This window comes from Sapajus apella, unplaced genomic scaffold, assembly GCF_009761245.1.
Source record: "Sapajus apella isolate SASKATOON/1434 unplaced genomic scaffold, GSC_monkey_1.0 scaffold89, whole genome shotgun sequence".
Taxonomy (NCBI): Eukaryota; Metazoa; Chordata; class Mammalia; order Primates; family Cebidae; genus Sapajus; species Sapajus apella.
The window spans coordinates 8,853,642-8,866,896 of record NW_022437029.1 but is presented as its reverse complement, the minus strand read 5'-3'; the positions used below and the strand labels follow the sequence as shown (position 1 = coordinate 8,866,896).

General features: G+C 47.3%; 1 protein-coding gene across 1 annotated transcript; it reads right to left on the bottom strand.

Moving 5' to 3' along the window:
- Nucleotides 1-7,573: 7,573 nt before the first annotated feature.
- On the bottom strand, nucleotides 7,574-11,386 carry GPR45 (G protein-coupled receptor 45). Its single transcript, XM_032255582.1, has one exon. The coding sequence runs from the start codon at nucleotides 11,136-11,138 to the stop codon at nucleotides 9,837-9,839; it is 1,302 nt and encodes a 433-aa protein (XP_032111473.1). The 5' UTR covers nucleotides 11,139-11,386; the 3' UTR covers nucleotides 7,574-9,836.
- Between the last annotated feature and the right edge of the window lie 1,869 nt (nucleotides 11,387-13,255).

The window sequence follows — 13,255 nt, the reverse complement described above, 5'->3', positions numbered from 1 at the left end:
AAGAAAGAAAGAAAGAAAGAAAGAAAGAAAGAAAGAAAGAAAGAAAGAAAGAAAGGGAAAGAAAGAGAGAGAGAGAAAGAAAGTAGAAAGAAAGAAAGGAAGCATGCTGGTGGACTAGCTGTTTACTGTCTGACCCTGGGAGGGGCAGTCTGTCCTCTAGGGTCAGGAGGGACCCAGATATCAAAGCATCAGGTGCAGAAAATAAAAAATATGGTTACTGTATCCTTTTGATTGGGCCACTGGGACAGATGAAATTGTATTCTCCTCTGCTTCCTGGGACAGATAATAGAACATTAAAATTTTCATATACTTTTCACAGCAAGGCAGGAAAGCTTGCCTCTGAGTATCTGTCTCAGTCAGCTTGTTCCGCTGTAACAAAATACCATAGATTGCAGACTTAGACAACAGAAACTTAGTTCTGGAGGCTGGAAGTCCAAGATCAAGATGCTGGCAGATTCAGTTCCTGGAGAGGGTTCTCTTCCTGGCTTCAGATGGCCACTTTCATGCTGCGCCCTCACATGGCAGAGAGAGGAAACTCTGGAGTCTCTACCTCTTTTCCTAATTCATCATGGGGGCCCTACCCTCGTGACCTAATCACTTCTCAAAGGTCTCACCTCCTAAGGTCATCACACTGTGGATGAGGATTTCAACATACGAATTTGGCAAGGGAGACGCAATTCATGCCATAGTAGTAGGACAGGGCCAGAAACAGGACACGGTTCTAGAAACCTTTTCTAGGCCCAGCCTGGCAAGCAGACACCAGACTTCTGCTTGTTCAAAGGGTTTCTTGCATCTGGGTGACTCAAATGGGCGTGGGGTGGCCATGAGCAATCCTTCCAACCCAAACTGGTTTCTGGTTTCCGGGAGGAGCAAAATGATTTTAATAGTTGTTTCTCTTACATTCTCCTGTATATAATTAGTTAACATATATTAATTGGCCTTAGCCTTTGCAAAACTGCAAAGTTCTTGAATAATGCTTCCTAAGTCAAAAAGGCTGTATTTGCTCTCCCCTGTACCTTCTTAACCTGATTCATAATCCAACCTGTGGCCCAAAGGAGCCTGACACAGCTTGTCTGCGAGGGCCGGGCGGTGGCTGACACAAAGTACTTCGTGACCTCCCCAAGACTTTCCCATGGTTCTGGGAATTCTCCAGCTCAGCTGGTGGGAGAATAACTTGACACTAACTTTCCGAAAAGCAATTTGATTATGGCACCAGAAACCACCACTTCCACTTTTAGAAGTTTATTTTAGGAAAATGATCAGCAGCTAGGCAGAAAAATTTATGTCAAGGATGCTTATTATAGCATTTTTTTAAATGGTGAAAAATATAATTAAAAAGAAAAAAAAAACCTTGAATATCCAAAACAGGGAGCCCTAAATATCAGAGGCATATCCCCACAATGGAGAGCTCCTGGACACCAGAGATCACTTCCGAATATGGGAGAAACCAAACAAAACCGAAACGAAGATCAAAAGCAGCCACAAAGTTGTGATGCCGTGTGATCTGCATTTTGCAAAAGAAAAAGTGTATTTTTATACGTAACAATAAAACTGGTTTTAAAAAACCCTCCAATAAATACATTGGTTGTTTGGTTTTGGTTTTGTTTCCACAAGGAGCAAATCACTTTTATAATTTTGAAGAATCGGGAATGAAGACTTAGCTAGGAGATTGGATGCAGTGGCTGATACCTGTAATCCCAGTGCTTTGGGAGGCTGAGGTGCCAGGATTGCTTGTGCCCAAGAGTTCCAGATGAGCCTGGGCAACATAGTGAGACCCTGTTTCTACAAAAAAATTTTAAAATTTGGCTAACCATGGTGGCACATGGCTGTAGTCCCAGCTACTCAGGAGGCTGAGGCGGGAGCATCCGTTGAGCCCAGGAGTTTAAGGCTGTAGTAATCTATGATCACGCCACTGTACTCTAGCCTGGGAGGCAAAGCAAGACCTTGTTCTTTTTTTTTAAAAAAAAAAAAAAAAAAAAAAAAAAAAAGCCCAGCCCAGTGCTTCATGCCTGTAATCCCAGCACTTTGCGAGGCCAAGGCAGGCAGATCACCTGAGGTCAGGAGTTCGAGACCAGCCTGGCCAACATGGTGAAACCCTGTCTCTACTAAAAATGCAAAAATTAGCTAGGTGTTGTGGTGCGTACCTGTAATCTCTCAGCTACTCGGGGGGCTGAAGCAGGGGAATTGCTTGAACCTGGGAGGCGGAGGTTGCAGTGAGCTGAGATCGCACCACTGCACTCCAGCCAGGGTGACAGAGCTAGTCTCTGTCTCAAAAAACAAACTAGCTAAAAAACTAGGGAACATTTATTCACATGTGCAATTCTTGTACAGAATTTACAACCTAAGTTTTAAGGTGTTAGCATCATGTCACACCAGGGGAAGGGCTGGTATCTGCTTATTGCATTGTTTAGGGAGAAGGAAAGATTCAAAGAAACCAGAGAAGAAGGTAGGGGAATGAAGAGGACATGCAGGCAAAGGAGGCTCCCAGGAAGTATAACGGAGATTTAGAGATGAGTGGGACAAAAATTCATGGACCATCATCCTGGGAATGTGGGAAGTAGCCAGGGGCCCCGTCTGGGCCTGGCTGGAGAAAAACCCCATGGCACCCACAGCCACCTGTGCAGTCTGAAGAAAATGCATTCCAGCAGCCCCCAGAGCCTTCTGTATAGGGCAAAGCAGTTTCTAGTAGCCTAGACTGGCTGCTTCCCAAGGGACCCTTCAAATCCCAGAGAGAATTCCAGGGCCTTGGGGAAAAAGAGCCTCCTGTTTCAGATAGTTTCAATGCAAATTAAGCTTCCCATTGTTCCTTGTGAACTTTTTAAATCATTCAGTCTTGTTTATCTTATACAGTGAGCTTAGTGGCCCTCTTGTTAGGGTGTAATAAAACACCTAAAGTCTTCATGAGACCACTGCAAAAATGCCAAAAAGAGGAAATATGGCAGCAGCATTTTAATGAGTGAGGAAATGAGAATTATATAACCCCAAAGGACTATGAATAAAGGACAGTAAGACCTTCTTTTAAAAAATGCTCCCCAAAATGAGCTTGGTTATTTTTCCTAGACCAGAATGGCTGGCAGAGGGACAGCAGATGCCAGAGGCAGCAGGAGAGAGCGGGGAGATGGAACATGGAGACCCAGAGCGAGTAATTTGTTCTCATTAACTGGGCCTTGGGGATTCTCAGGCATTTCCCTGAACACCCAGGAGGCTGAACTGGCATGTCAGTGCCCTGAGATGGGTGAATACAGAAGGTAAAGTTCTGGCCTTATGGAAATGTTCCTCACACAGTTACGTTCTTTCTGTTCTTATCAGACTAATTAAGAGAAGTCTGTGCTGCAGCTCCTACTGGTTCCCTCTTTGACCGTGGCAATCTCTGGTACCTTTCCTGTTCCTGGAATACCTTGTTCTCTACTCCTCCCAGATGAAGGAGCAACAGAGCAGAAGGGAAACTGGAACTCTCTGCTAAAGTAACCTTGGACACCTTCCCAGAATAACACGCACACCTATGCACGCATGCACACACCATGCTTTTGCTTTCAAACATCCTGTTCTTACAGAATCCAGATGCTGACCTCCCAGCGAGGATTCCCAAGACCTCTTTCCCCTGGAATAGTCAGATTATGGTGTCCTGGACTGAGCCCCGCCCATACTCTGTGGTGGTCCCTCTGTGCCATGGGCTACCAGCTTCCACCCTTCAACAGCCAGAGCGTTGAAACTACCTTCTTTCCTTTAACATAATCAAATTCTTGGGCAGAGTTGATCTTAATCAGTGTTGACTATTTGTTAAATAGCAATTTTTTTTTCTTATTGTGGCAAAGTTTATCCCCTTGTGGCTCCAAATTTTTGGTCTAACTTTTATGTCTCCCATCGTTTGTGTCTAAAAGTTTAAATGTGGCACCTTTTTCTCCTTACCGCAGGCATAAATGCTTGCATTTTCTGTATTTGGATGTAGGACTCTGTATGTTGGGGGCTGGGTAAAGAGAGAGGTAACCATCTTTGGCTGATGTGTTAGAGATATGCTTACTTTGTGAGCATAGGCTCACGTAGAGATAGGCTCCTTTGTGAATTTTGTAATTTGTATGTGTTGCTAGGATCTCCTGTTTTTAAAAGTTGTGTGATGTCAAGAGCAGAAAAATCAAACACTGCATGTTCTCACTCATAGGCAGGTGTTGAACAATGAGAACACATGGACACAGGGAGGGGAGCATCACACACTGGGGTCTGTTGGGGGGAAATAGGGGAGGGACAGCGAGGGGTGGGGAGTTGAGGAGAGAGAGCATGAGGAGAAATGCCAGATATAGGTGAAGGGAAGGCAGCAAATCACACTGCTGCGTGTGTACCTATGCAACAATCTCGCATGTTCTTCACATGTACCCCAAAACCTAAAATGCAGTTTAAAAAAAAGTGCTCTAAAAATGTATACATACAAAAAAAAATTGTGTGATGTTTCTGCAGGCACTGCCAGGTGTCCACCAAATATCCTTCCCCTCTCTCTCCTTTTTTTTTTTTTTTACATAGGGTTTCACTCTGTTGCCCAGGCTGGAGTACAGTGGTGCCACCATGGCTCACTGCAGCCTTGACGTCCTAGGCTCAAGTGATCCTCCTGCCTCAGCCCCTTGAGTAGCTGGGACTGCAGGTGTGGACTACCACATTTGGCTAATTTTTGTATTTTTTTTTTTTTGTAAAGACAGGGTCTCCACTATGTTGCTTAGGCTGATCTTTAACTGAACTCTTGGGCTTAAGCCATCCTCCTGCCTAGGACTCCCAAAGTGCTGTCATTATAGATGTGAGCCACTGCGCCCAGCTCCCATCTTCTTCCTCGATAGGTTGCAGCTTGCAGACAACCTCCTGATAAGGGACTCCAATTCCCAGCCTCCTTTGCAGCTAGGTGTGGCCGGAGCTTCCGCTCTTGGTGGTGGAAGACCAGGGTCGAGTGCGGGGTGTCTTCCTGTACATGCTCCCACATCCTCTTTCCCCTCCTCAGGAGCTGGAACATGGAGGTAGCTGCAACACAGTGTGACCATAAAGATAAGGACAGTGCCCCAGGGACAGTGGGAAACTGATGGAAGGAAACTGCATCCTAAACACCCACACAGAACAGAGTGCCCACCTGGCTGCCTGGGCTATTAATCAGAAGGAAACAAAATTTGTCTGTCTGTCTCAGGCCCCTTAGTTTTGGCTGTCTTTGTGACAGCAGCCTTTTAACCAATCCACCTTCATCCTCCTTGCCTCCCTGCATTCCCAGACAGGCTCCACAGTGCTCTGGGGACCTCAGACTAGCCCTGAGAGCATCCGCGTGCACCAGAGGCTGTGCTTTCCAGGCAAGGGCACGGGTTGCATCACACATCATCTCATCCCTCTGTGCACCCTTGTGAGGCCAGCTTGCAACCTAAGGAGAGATTTGAATGGAGTGAAGTGGTGTCGTTGAGGCCAGCAAGTAGACTTTTGCTCTTTAAAGCCAAACTCACGCTCCTGCCTTCTGTGGATGTGGTGTTAGTGTCAACTGAACCCTGAAACCCTAGACCAAATGAGGACGAGGAAGGAATGAGTCTGTGATATCGTGATATATCAGAAGCATAAGTGACCACCTCCTACATGTGATTGGCATGGGAAATGGGGGTGGTAGTCTTATGGGACTGAGCCCTCAACCTGTGGGATCTGACTCTAACTCCAGGTAGGTAGTGTCAGTATTGAATTGAATTACAGAACACCCAGGTGCTGTCCACTAAAGAACTTTCTACCCTTGCCCAGAAAGGTCAAAGCTTGGCTATCAGCAGGTCAACAGTGGAACTGTAATGCCTCCATGGCATTAGCATCTACCATGTGCTCAGCCGTGGATTAGATCCTTTACATGCATGGTTTTGTTTATTCCTCACTCTGTGGTCTTCTGGCTGGGAATATTTCTGCCATTTCAGAGATGAGGCTGGTGGGGTACAGAAATGCTGTGTCACTTGCCCAGAATCCCACAGAGAGCAAGGCACCCTGGGTTGCAGACTGACCTGTTTCAAGCACATGCTCCACATACCCTGTGTTTCCATAAGGGCAGAAACTGAGCACTGGGCACTCATGCTACTGTGAGGGCCCTGGGGCCAAAATTCACAACTACATGAACAAGGGAGCCGAGCAGTGTTGAAAATACTTAACATAGAGGATTTTTTTAGTCCAAAAAAGAAAAAAAAAGCATGCCCCATGACTTGTGTGCAAGGAAAATATACCCAGGGCTCAGAATGGCAAAGTAAGAATTGATCTAGGTATTTGCTGCTCATCTTGGTTATCATAACATCCTAGGGAAGCTTTGATTTTGTTTCACCCTGACCCTGCGGAATACAATTCAAGATGAAAAAGTGGCAGATTTGCAGTAGTACTTACAAGTAGGAGGACACTTCTGAGACTTCCTTGTGTCTCATTTTTAAGGCAAGAATCTCCCAAAGAGCCTGGGTGTCTGCCTCCAGGGTTATTTTCATGGTCAGCCAGTTTCTGTGTCTTGCCCAAGGTCCCACAGAGACAATTTAGCTGTGAAGCTGCCCAGACTTCACGCAGAGTTCAGGGTTTGGGTGAACCACAGGGCTAAAGAGAAGATGCAAAAAATACTAATGAAACAATGGACCGGGCACAATGGCTCACACCTGTAATCCCAGCACTTCGAGAGGCTGAGGTGGGCAGATCACCTGAGATCATGAGTTCAAGACCAGCCTGGTCAATATGGTGAAACCTCGTCTCCACTAAAAATACAAAAATTAGCCGGGTGTGGTGGCATATGCCTATAATCCCAGCTACTCAGGAGGCTGAGGCAGGAGAATCACTTGAACCCGGGAGGCGGAGGTTGTGGTGAGCCAAGATCATGCCACTGTACTCCAGCCTGGGTGACAGAGTGAGACTCTTTATCAAAAAAATAAAATAAAATAAAATAAAATAAAACAATGAAACAGTGCTTATCCTGCGAGTCTCAGGGAAGGAGACTAGGACCGGATATTTATTTGGTATCTTAGGAAATCAAAGTTTGTTAAAGATTCAAAAAACAAAACAAAACTCATGGGCACCCAACTGTGACCTGCATTGTTCCAACAGTCTCCCAGTTGTCATAGTTGTCATCTTATCTTTAGTCTTTCCAGCGTTGCTTGTAACTTTCAGGCTCTAGACTTCCTGAAGCCTTTCGCCTTAGGGGGTTGCTGTGGTGTCTCCCAAAGTTCATGTGTTGGAAATTAACACTCAATGTGATAGCATTAAGAGATGGGGCCTCTGGGATAGTATTAAGAGATGGGTGAATGAGATAAGTGCCCCCGTAAAAGAGGCTTGAGTGCCCCTTCCTCTTCTGCCATTTGAGGACGCAGCAAGAAGGCGTCATCTGTGAGGCAGGGCAGGAGCCCTCGGCAGACACTGAATCTACCTACACCTTTAACTTGGACTTTCCAGTCTTCAGAACTGGAGTAAATAAGTTTCTATTGTTTAAAAATTACACAGTCTAAGGCATTTTGTTATAAGAGTCTGAACAAACTGACAGGGGGTGTTAGGCATTGGATTCTGGGCTTAATATGTATGGTATTGGTGCAAATTTTGGCAAGAACATAGGCTTATACACAGAAAGAGCAATAATACTTTATTTAAAATATATACAAAATTATTACTTTGAAACATATATATTACTGTCCAACATACATCATATAACACTGATTGATGTAAATTTTGATACCCTTCATCTATTCAGTGTGATTTCTCTTTTGCTCAAGGCTCCTGAAGTAAATTCTCTGAAATGCCCACCAGAGGGTAGGTGCCCATGGGCTTGGTCCCCTTGGTGACCTGGCTGTGCTGTTGGGCACTGCTGGGGCCCTACAGCTCTGCTCCATGGAGCTGAAGGCAAATCCCAGCCTTTCTGGGTGAACTGGGGACACAGAATTGATGGGGCCACCTCCCTTGGTCACATGTCAATTGCACATATTCTCCCTCTCTCTCCATCTGGGTATAAACGGGGAGGGGCGCAAGGGGGGAGCAAGTGTCAGTTATCTTCTGAACCCTCCTCTGGGCTAAGAGGAGGGTTAAGGGAAGTTATGTTCTTACTTTAACCCCCCTTTCTTCCCTGCCTCCACTTCCAGTACTGCGGGAAGAAAGTATGAGAAGGGGGAGCTGGCTCTTAATGCAGTTTAGAAAGAAATAAGGAGTGAAGCAAAAATGAGGCTTCTGTGCTCTTAGGCTGAATCTGAGTTACCATGATCCTGAGATAAATCAGACAACTGCTTTTGGGCATGGCCCATGCCTCATTCATCACTATCTCCCCCGCAGCGCCTTACATCTAGTGGACAATCCGTGCTCTTTACATGGATGAATAAATGAATGCAGGGGACCTGATGACTACAGGCAGAAAACACACATTTCAGAATCGGAGTGTTTGAGAGATGAAAGGGGACACTGGAAATCATCTAGACCTGCTTTCTTGTTTGCCATATGGAGAAACTGATGCCCAGAGAAATGAGGAGAAACAGACAAGGTCACATGACTAGTTCCTGATAGAGTCAGACCTGGAATCAGATTTTTAAAATCTCTCCATAAATTTCCCACCCTCTTCAGATCTGGAAAAATAAAGAGAGCCCGGTGGGCTCAATGCTATGCCCTGGACTCAGGACCCTCATATGCCAGTGTGGGAACCCCTGGTGGTGGTGGAATAGGGCACAAGTGGAGAAGTCCCCTATGGCCAACTTCACTCCTGGGATCCAATCCCAGCAGGTAAACAGATGGCAGCAGTGGATCTGAATGAGGTAGGAGGAACACAGAGACCAAGGGGGACCCCAAAAATTGGGCTTGTTGGTGTGGTGCTGCGCCTGCAGTCCACACTGATGGACTGCGGTCCAGTGCTGATGTAGATTTGGTGGCTCGAAGGGCTCTGGAGCTCCAGGTGTCCAAAGGAAATGTGTAAACCAAGCCCAGCCTGCCCGCTGCTGACACTGAAAGCTGGTCACTGCAGATGCTTGCTCAGCCGGCAAGCGACAGCACACCGGAAATGGATGGGATAAAAACAAAGGGAGGCAGGCAGAGGGGTAGAGGGGAAGAGGGAAGGGCCAAGGGGCTCTCCAGTAGACAGGGAGGCTGAGCGGCCTCAGGGTGTAGGGACGAGGTGGGCCCAGCAGGTGGGGGGTGTTGGGGACATGCAGGAGTGCCCGGATGTGCCTCTCACTTCAGCTGGGCTGCCTGGGACCTTCTCTGGGCTTTGAGCCTCTGAGGCCCCCATGCATCATCCCAGGGAGCTCAAAGCACAGAGGCTCACTCCACTTCCCCATGTGATTTTGGTTTGTTTCCAGAAAAGATACTTAGGCATGGCCAGAAATGCGCATCTGACCAACATAGAGAAAGTTGTGCGTTCCCAGACACCACAAACATCAATAACTGAAGTGCTCTGGGGTCAACCAAAATGGATGAACACCCAGGAGCTGACACCTACTGGGGTTTCTCTTGAGCAGATGCAGACAGGGCTCGGAGGGCAGGTTGAAGCTCTTGTGATGGAGGCCTCCTCCTGCCCCACACTCAACCAGCTTCACTCCCTGTCGCCCTCCTCCTCCCTTTCCGCCCAACTTCTGCTCTCCCCAGCCCACTCCATTTTTGCGTTAAGGACTTTGCAGTTCCCATCGGCCCCATATTCAGCACTTCTGCAAAGAGAAACAAAAATAATTCATCTCGCCAAATTTTGAAATTTGGAAGCTGCAGCTCATCTGATTACAAACGAGTACCTTTGTGCTTAAATAGCCACCACAAAGTATAGACTATAACCAGCATGCCAGGGAGCAGAGCAGGACAGACCAGCCCACCCTGGGACCTGGGCTCAGCTGCCCTTTCTCTGCGGCCCCGGACCCCTAAACCGCAGACTGGTTTTCGTTGCACACGTAGACTGTGCTCGGCTGGATTCTCCTTCGGATCCGCTCAGGCACTTTGGGGAGGATTTGGAAGGTCTGGGGCAGCAACTCTATGCAGGCCTCACGGAATTTTTTGATTCTCCAGCAGTAGACGATGGGGTTGAAGACGGACTTGAGGTAACTGAGCCACAGGATGCAGGTGCTGGTGGCATAGAAGGAGGAGCCGCAGTAAAAGCGCTGGCTGAACACAGACAGGAGGCTGTAGATGGAGTGTGGCAGCCAGCAGAGGGAGAAGCCCACGAAGAGGATCAGGATGGTGGTGAAGGCCTTGGTCTTGAAGCTCAAGTCCACGCTGACCTGCTGCTGCCGCTGCAGGCGCCGCAGGCCCGCCCTGGTGAGCTGTCGCAAGTCCAGGCTGTCCGACTGGTTGTGCACGCGAACCGCGTTCTTGCGGACGGTGTTGAGGATGCACATGTAGGCGCACAGCATGACGCCAAAGGGTGCAAAGAACACGGCCATGACCAGGGTGACCACGTAGGCGCGGTCGGCGGGGAGCTCCGTGTAGCCCAGCACGCATTGCGGGGCCCGCGCCGGCACCTCCACCAACGTCCAGCCCGTGAGCGAGGGCCCCGCGATGCAGAAGGACAGCACCCAGGAGACCGCGATGATCACCTTGGCCCTGCGCGGGTTCAGCTTGTCCTGGCGCTGGACGATGATGAGGAAGCGGTCCACGCTGATTATGAGCAGGATGGCCACGCCCTCCAGGACAAAAAACCAGTAGAGCGTGGCTGAGAGGCGGCAGAAGTGGTCCCCAAAGTGCCAGTGCACGGTGATGAGCGTGATGGCAGTGAAGGGCATGCAGCAGAGGGACAGCATGATGTCGGAGAAGGCCAGAGTGGCCAGCAGCAGGTTGATGGCTGAGCGCATAGCCGGCCTCTGGTACACGATGATGCAGACCACTGTGTTGCCCAGGAACCCCACCACGGTCATCAGCAGCATCACTATGGCCAAGGAGACCCTGAGGGGTACGAACAGTGGGGTGGGCCCGGAGTCCGCGGCCTTGCTGGTGTTTAGCAGCAGGTATGGGTAAGCCTGGAGGGATGTGCTGTTGCAGGCCATGGTGGGGAGACCCTTGGAACGGGGACAGAAATGGCCAGGGGGGCTCCCCTCAGCGCTTGGGTGGCTGCCATTCTTTATCTGCCGGCTGCATCCTCCTGGATGTCTGTGGACCTCTGGGGCACTGGAATGGTTTTGTGGAGAAACGTCCGTCTTTGGGAGCACTAGCTGGAATTTGCGATTCATGGATCACATCCTAAGCATTTCAGCCTCAAGCGACTGTGTGTACAGCTTCGCGCTTGAATGCTCTGTAGTGGACAGTAAACAAAGGTACAAAAGAGAAGGGAGTTAGAGTTTCCAAACGCACTGAAGAGAGCACGTGCTTAAACTTTACAGGTGTTTCTTAACAAGTTTATTTACCACTTGGGACAAAGCTTGGTATCACAAATATTGTCTGAGTCTTGTCAAGCAGCCCAGAAAAACCTAATAAGCTCTCCTCTAGAGGAACTGAGGAAGTCAATACTTTGTAGTTAGCATTTACATAATAACTTGAGTTTTCAGCAGCCTGTCGGAATGAAGCCTGGGTCTAGCCAACTAACACTAGAATCCAGCTCCGCCAGAGGAAGGCTTTGCCTGTCTCATTCTCTGCTATCTCTCAGTACTGACAACAGTGCCTGGCATGCAGTAAGTGTCCAATAAATACTCGATGAGTAGATGAACAAGTGATAGTTAATGCTGCTGCTATAATATTTGTTCAGCTTAAAAAAAAAAACCCACTCTATGAATGACTGACATGTCAAAAGCTGTATAAATTTACATCTCAATATACCATGAACCCATCACCACAAAGGCCAAAAACATACCCAGCTCCCCCTGCCAAAGCTCTCTCTTGCCACTTTTCTAGGATTATCATTTGGTTTTGTGGTAAGAACACCTCACCCAAGATCTCCTCTCTTAGCAAATTTTAAGTATACATTTTTAAGTTTTAATTTTTTAAAAGAAATGTAAGCGTGTTTAACTTTAAGTGTAAATTCACATGGATAAATGTAAATTCACATGGAGTTATAATAATAAATAATACGGTGACTTCCTGTGTGCCCTTCACCCAGTTTTCCCTAATGGTTACATCTTGGATAACTGTGGTGCTGCTATGGTATTACTTCTGGAAGCACAGATGGGGAGAAGGAAACTTTCCCCAAAGGTAAGGTCTTTTAAAATACAATGTTAACTGGGTGCAATGGCTCATGCCGGTAATCCCAGCACTTTGAGAGGCAGAGGCAGGAGGATTGCTTGAGGCAAGGAGTTCAAGACCTGCCTGGACAACGCAGAGAGATCCCATCTCTACAAAAAAGTGAGCCGGACTTGTATCTGTAGTCCCTGCTACTCAGGAGGCTGAGGCAGGAGGATCGCTCGAGCACAGAAGTTTGAGGATATAGTGAGCTAAGAAGATGTCACTGTACTCCAGCCTGGGTGACACAGTGAGACCCCGTCTCTAAAAAAAAAACAAAAACAAAAAAAAGAGGATGAAATGAGCTTTTATTCCTTTACTTTCTTAATAAACTTGCTTTCACTTTCAAAAAGGTAAATATATTGTCAATTCTAATTTTGTCTCACTGATGTGGCAAGAATGTGTTCAGTAGCTCAGGTGTGCAGTCACATCTCCTGGGCCAGATGAAATCCAGCCTGCACCATTTATCCACCCGGGACATCTTGCTGTTGGATGCACCTCTGCTTGTAAGAAACTTCTCTTTTTCCAAATTCCTTGTGGTCATTGTTACAGATATCTCACACCGAGGGAAATGTGGGCAATGTAAGAAGCCAGGAGGCCTCAGACCAGGCCTAGACGATCTGAAAGTGACAATGTCTTGGTGATGCTACCTCAGTTTAGACCCAACAAGTCTTTGGTCTTCCAGATCAAGAACCTTTCCTTCCCAAACACACCCAGAATGGGTTCATCTCTCAGTGGTGGGCACTGGTATCCAAACTTTTTCCGAGCTATAAAAATGAGAAAACTGGTGTGTTCATTTATAAGTGGGAATTATCTCTCATGCAAACCAAAATTATGACCCTTCTTCATCTCAGTTTTCTGATCTGTGAAATGGAGGTAATTACATATTTCCCCCCAGAGTTGTTAAAATAATGTGCAATGCTTGGTAAAAGAAGGTCATTAAGAAATTAAGTCCATCTCCCTCACTGTTCCAAGTTTAGGGGTTTCTGTCTCTTGGATTAAACTGCAAATGTGTTGATGGCAGGAACCATGACATGTACGTAGGAAGCTCTAATGGATTAAGCTCCTCTTGGATCACAGAATAAAGGACCACTGAGAAAAAACACACCCTCATGCATCCATGTGCCTTCAGTCT

What these genes read in the sequence shown, in the direction of transcription:
- GPR45 (XM_032255582.1), bottom strand. Translation starts at nt 11,138, where the DNA reads ATGAATCGCAAATTCCAGCTAGTGCTCCCAAAGACGGACGTTTCTCCA.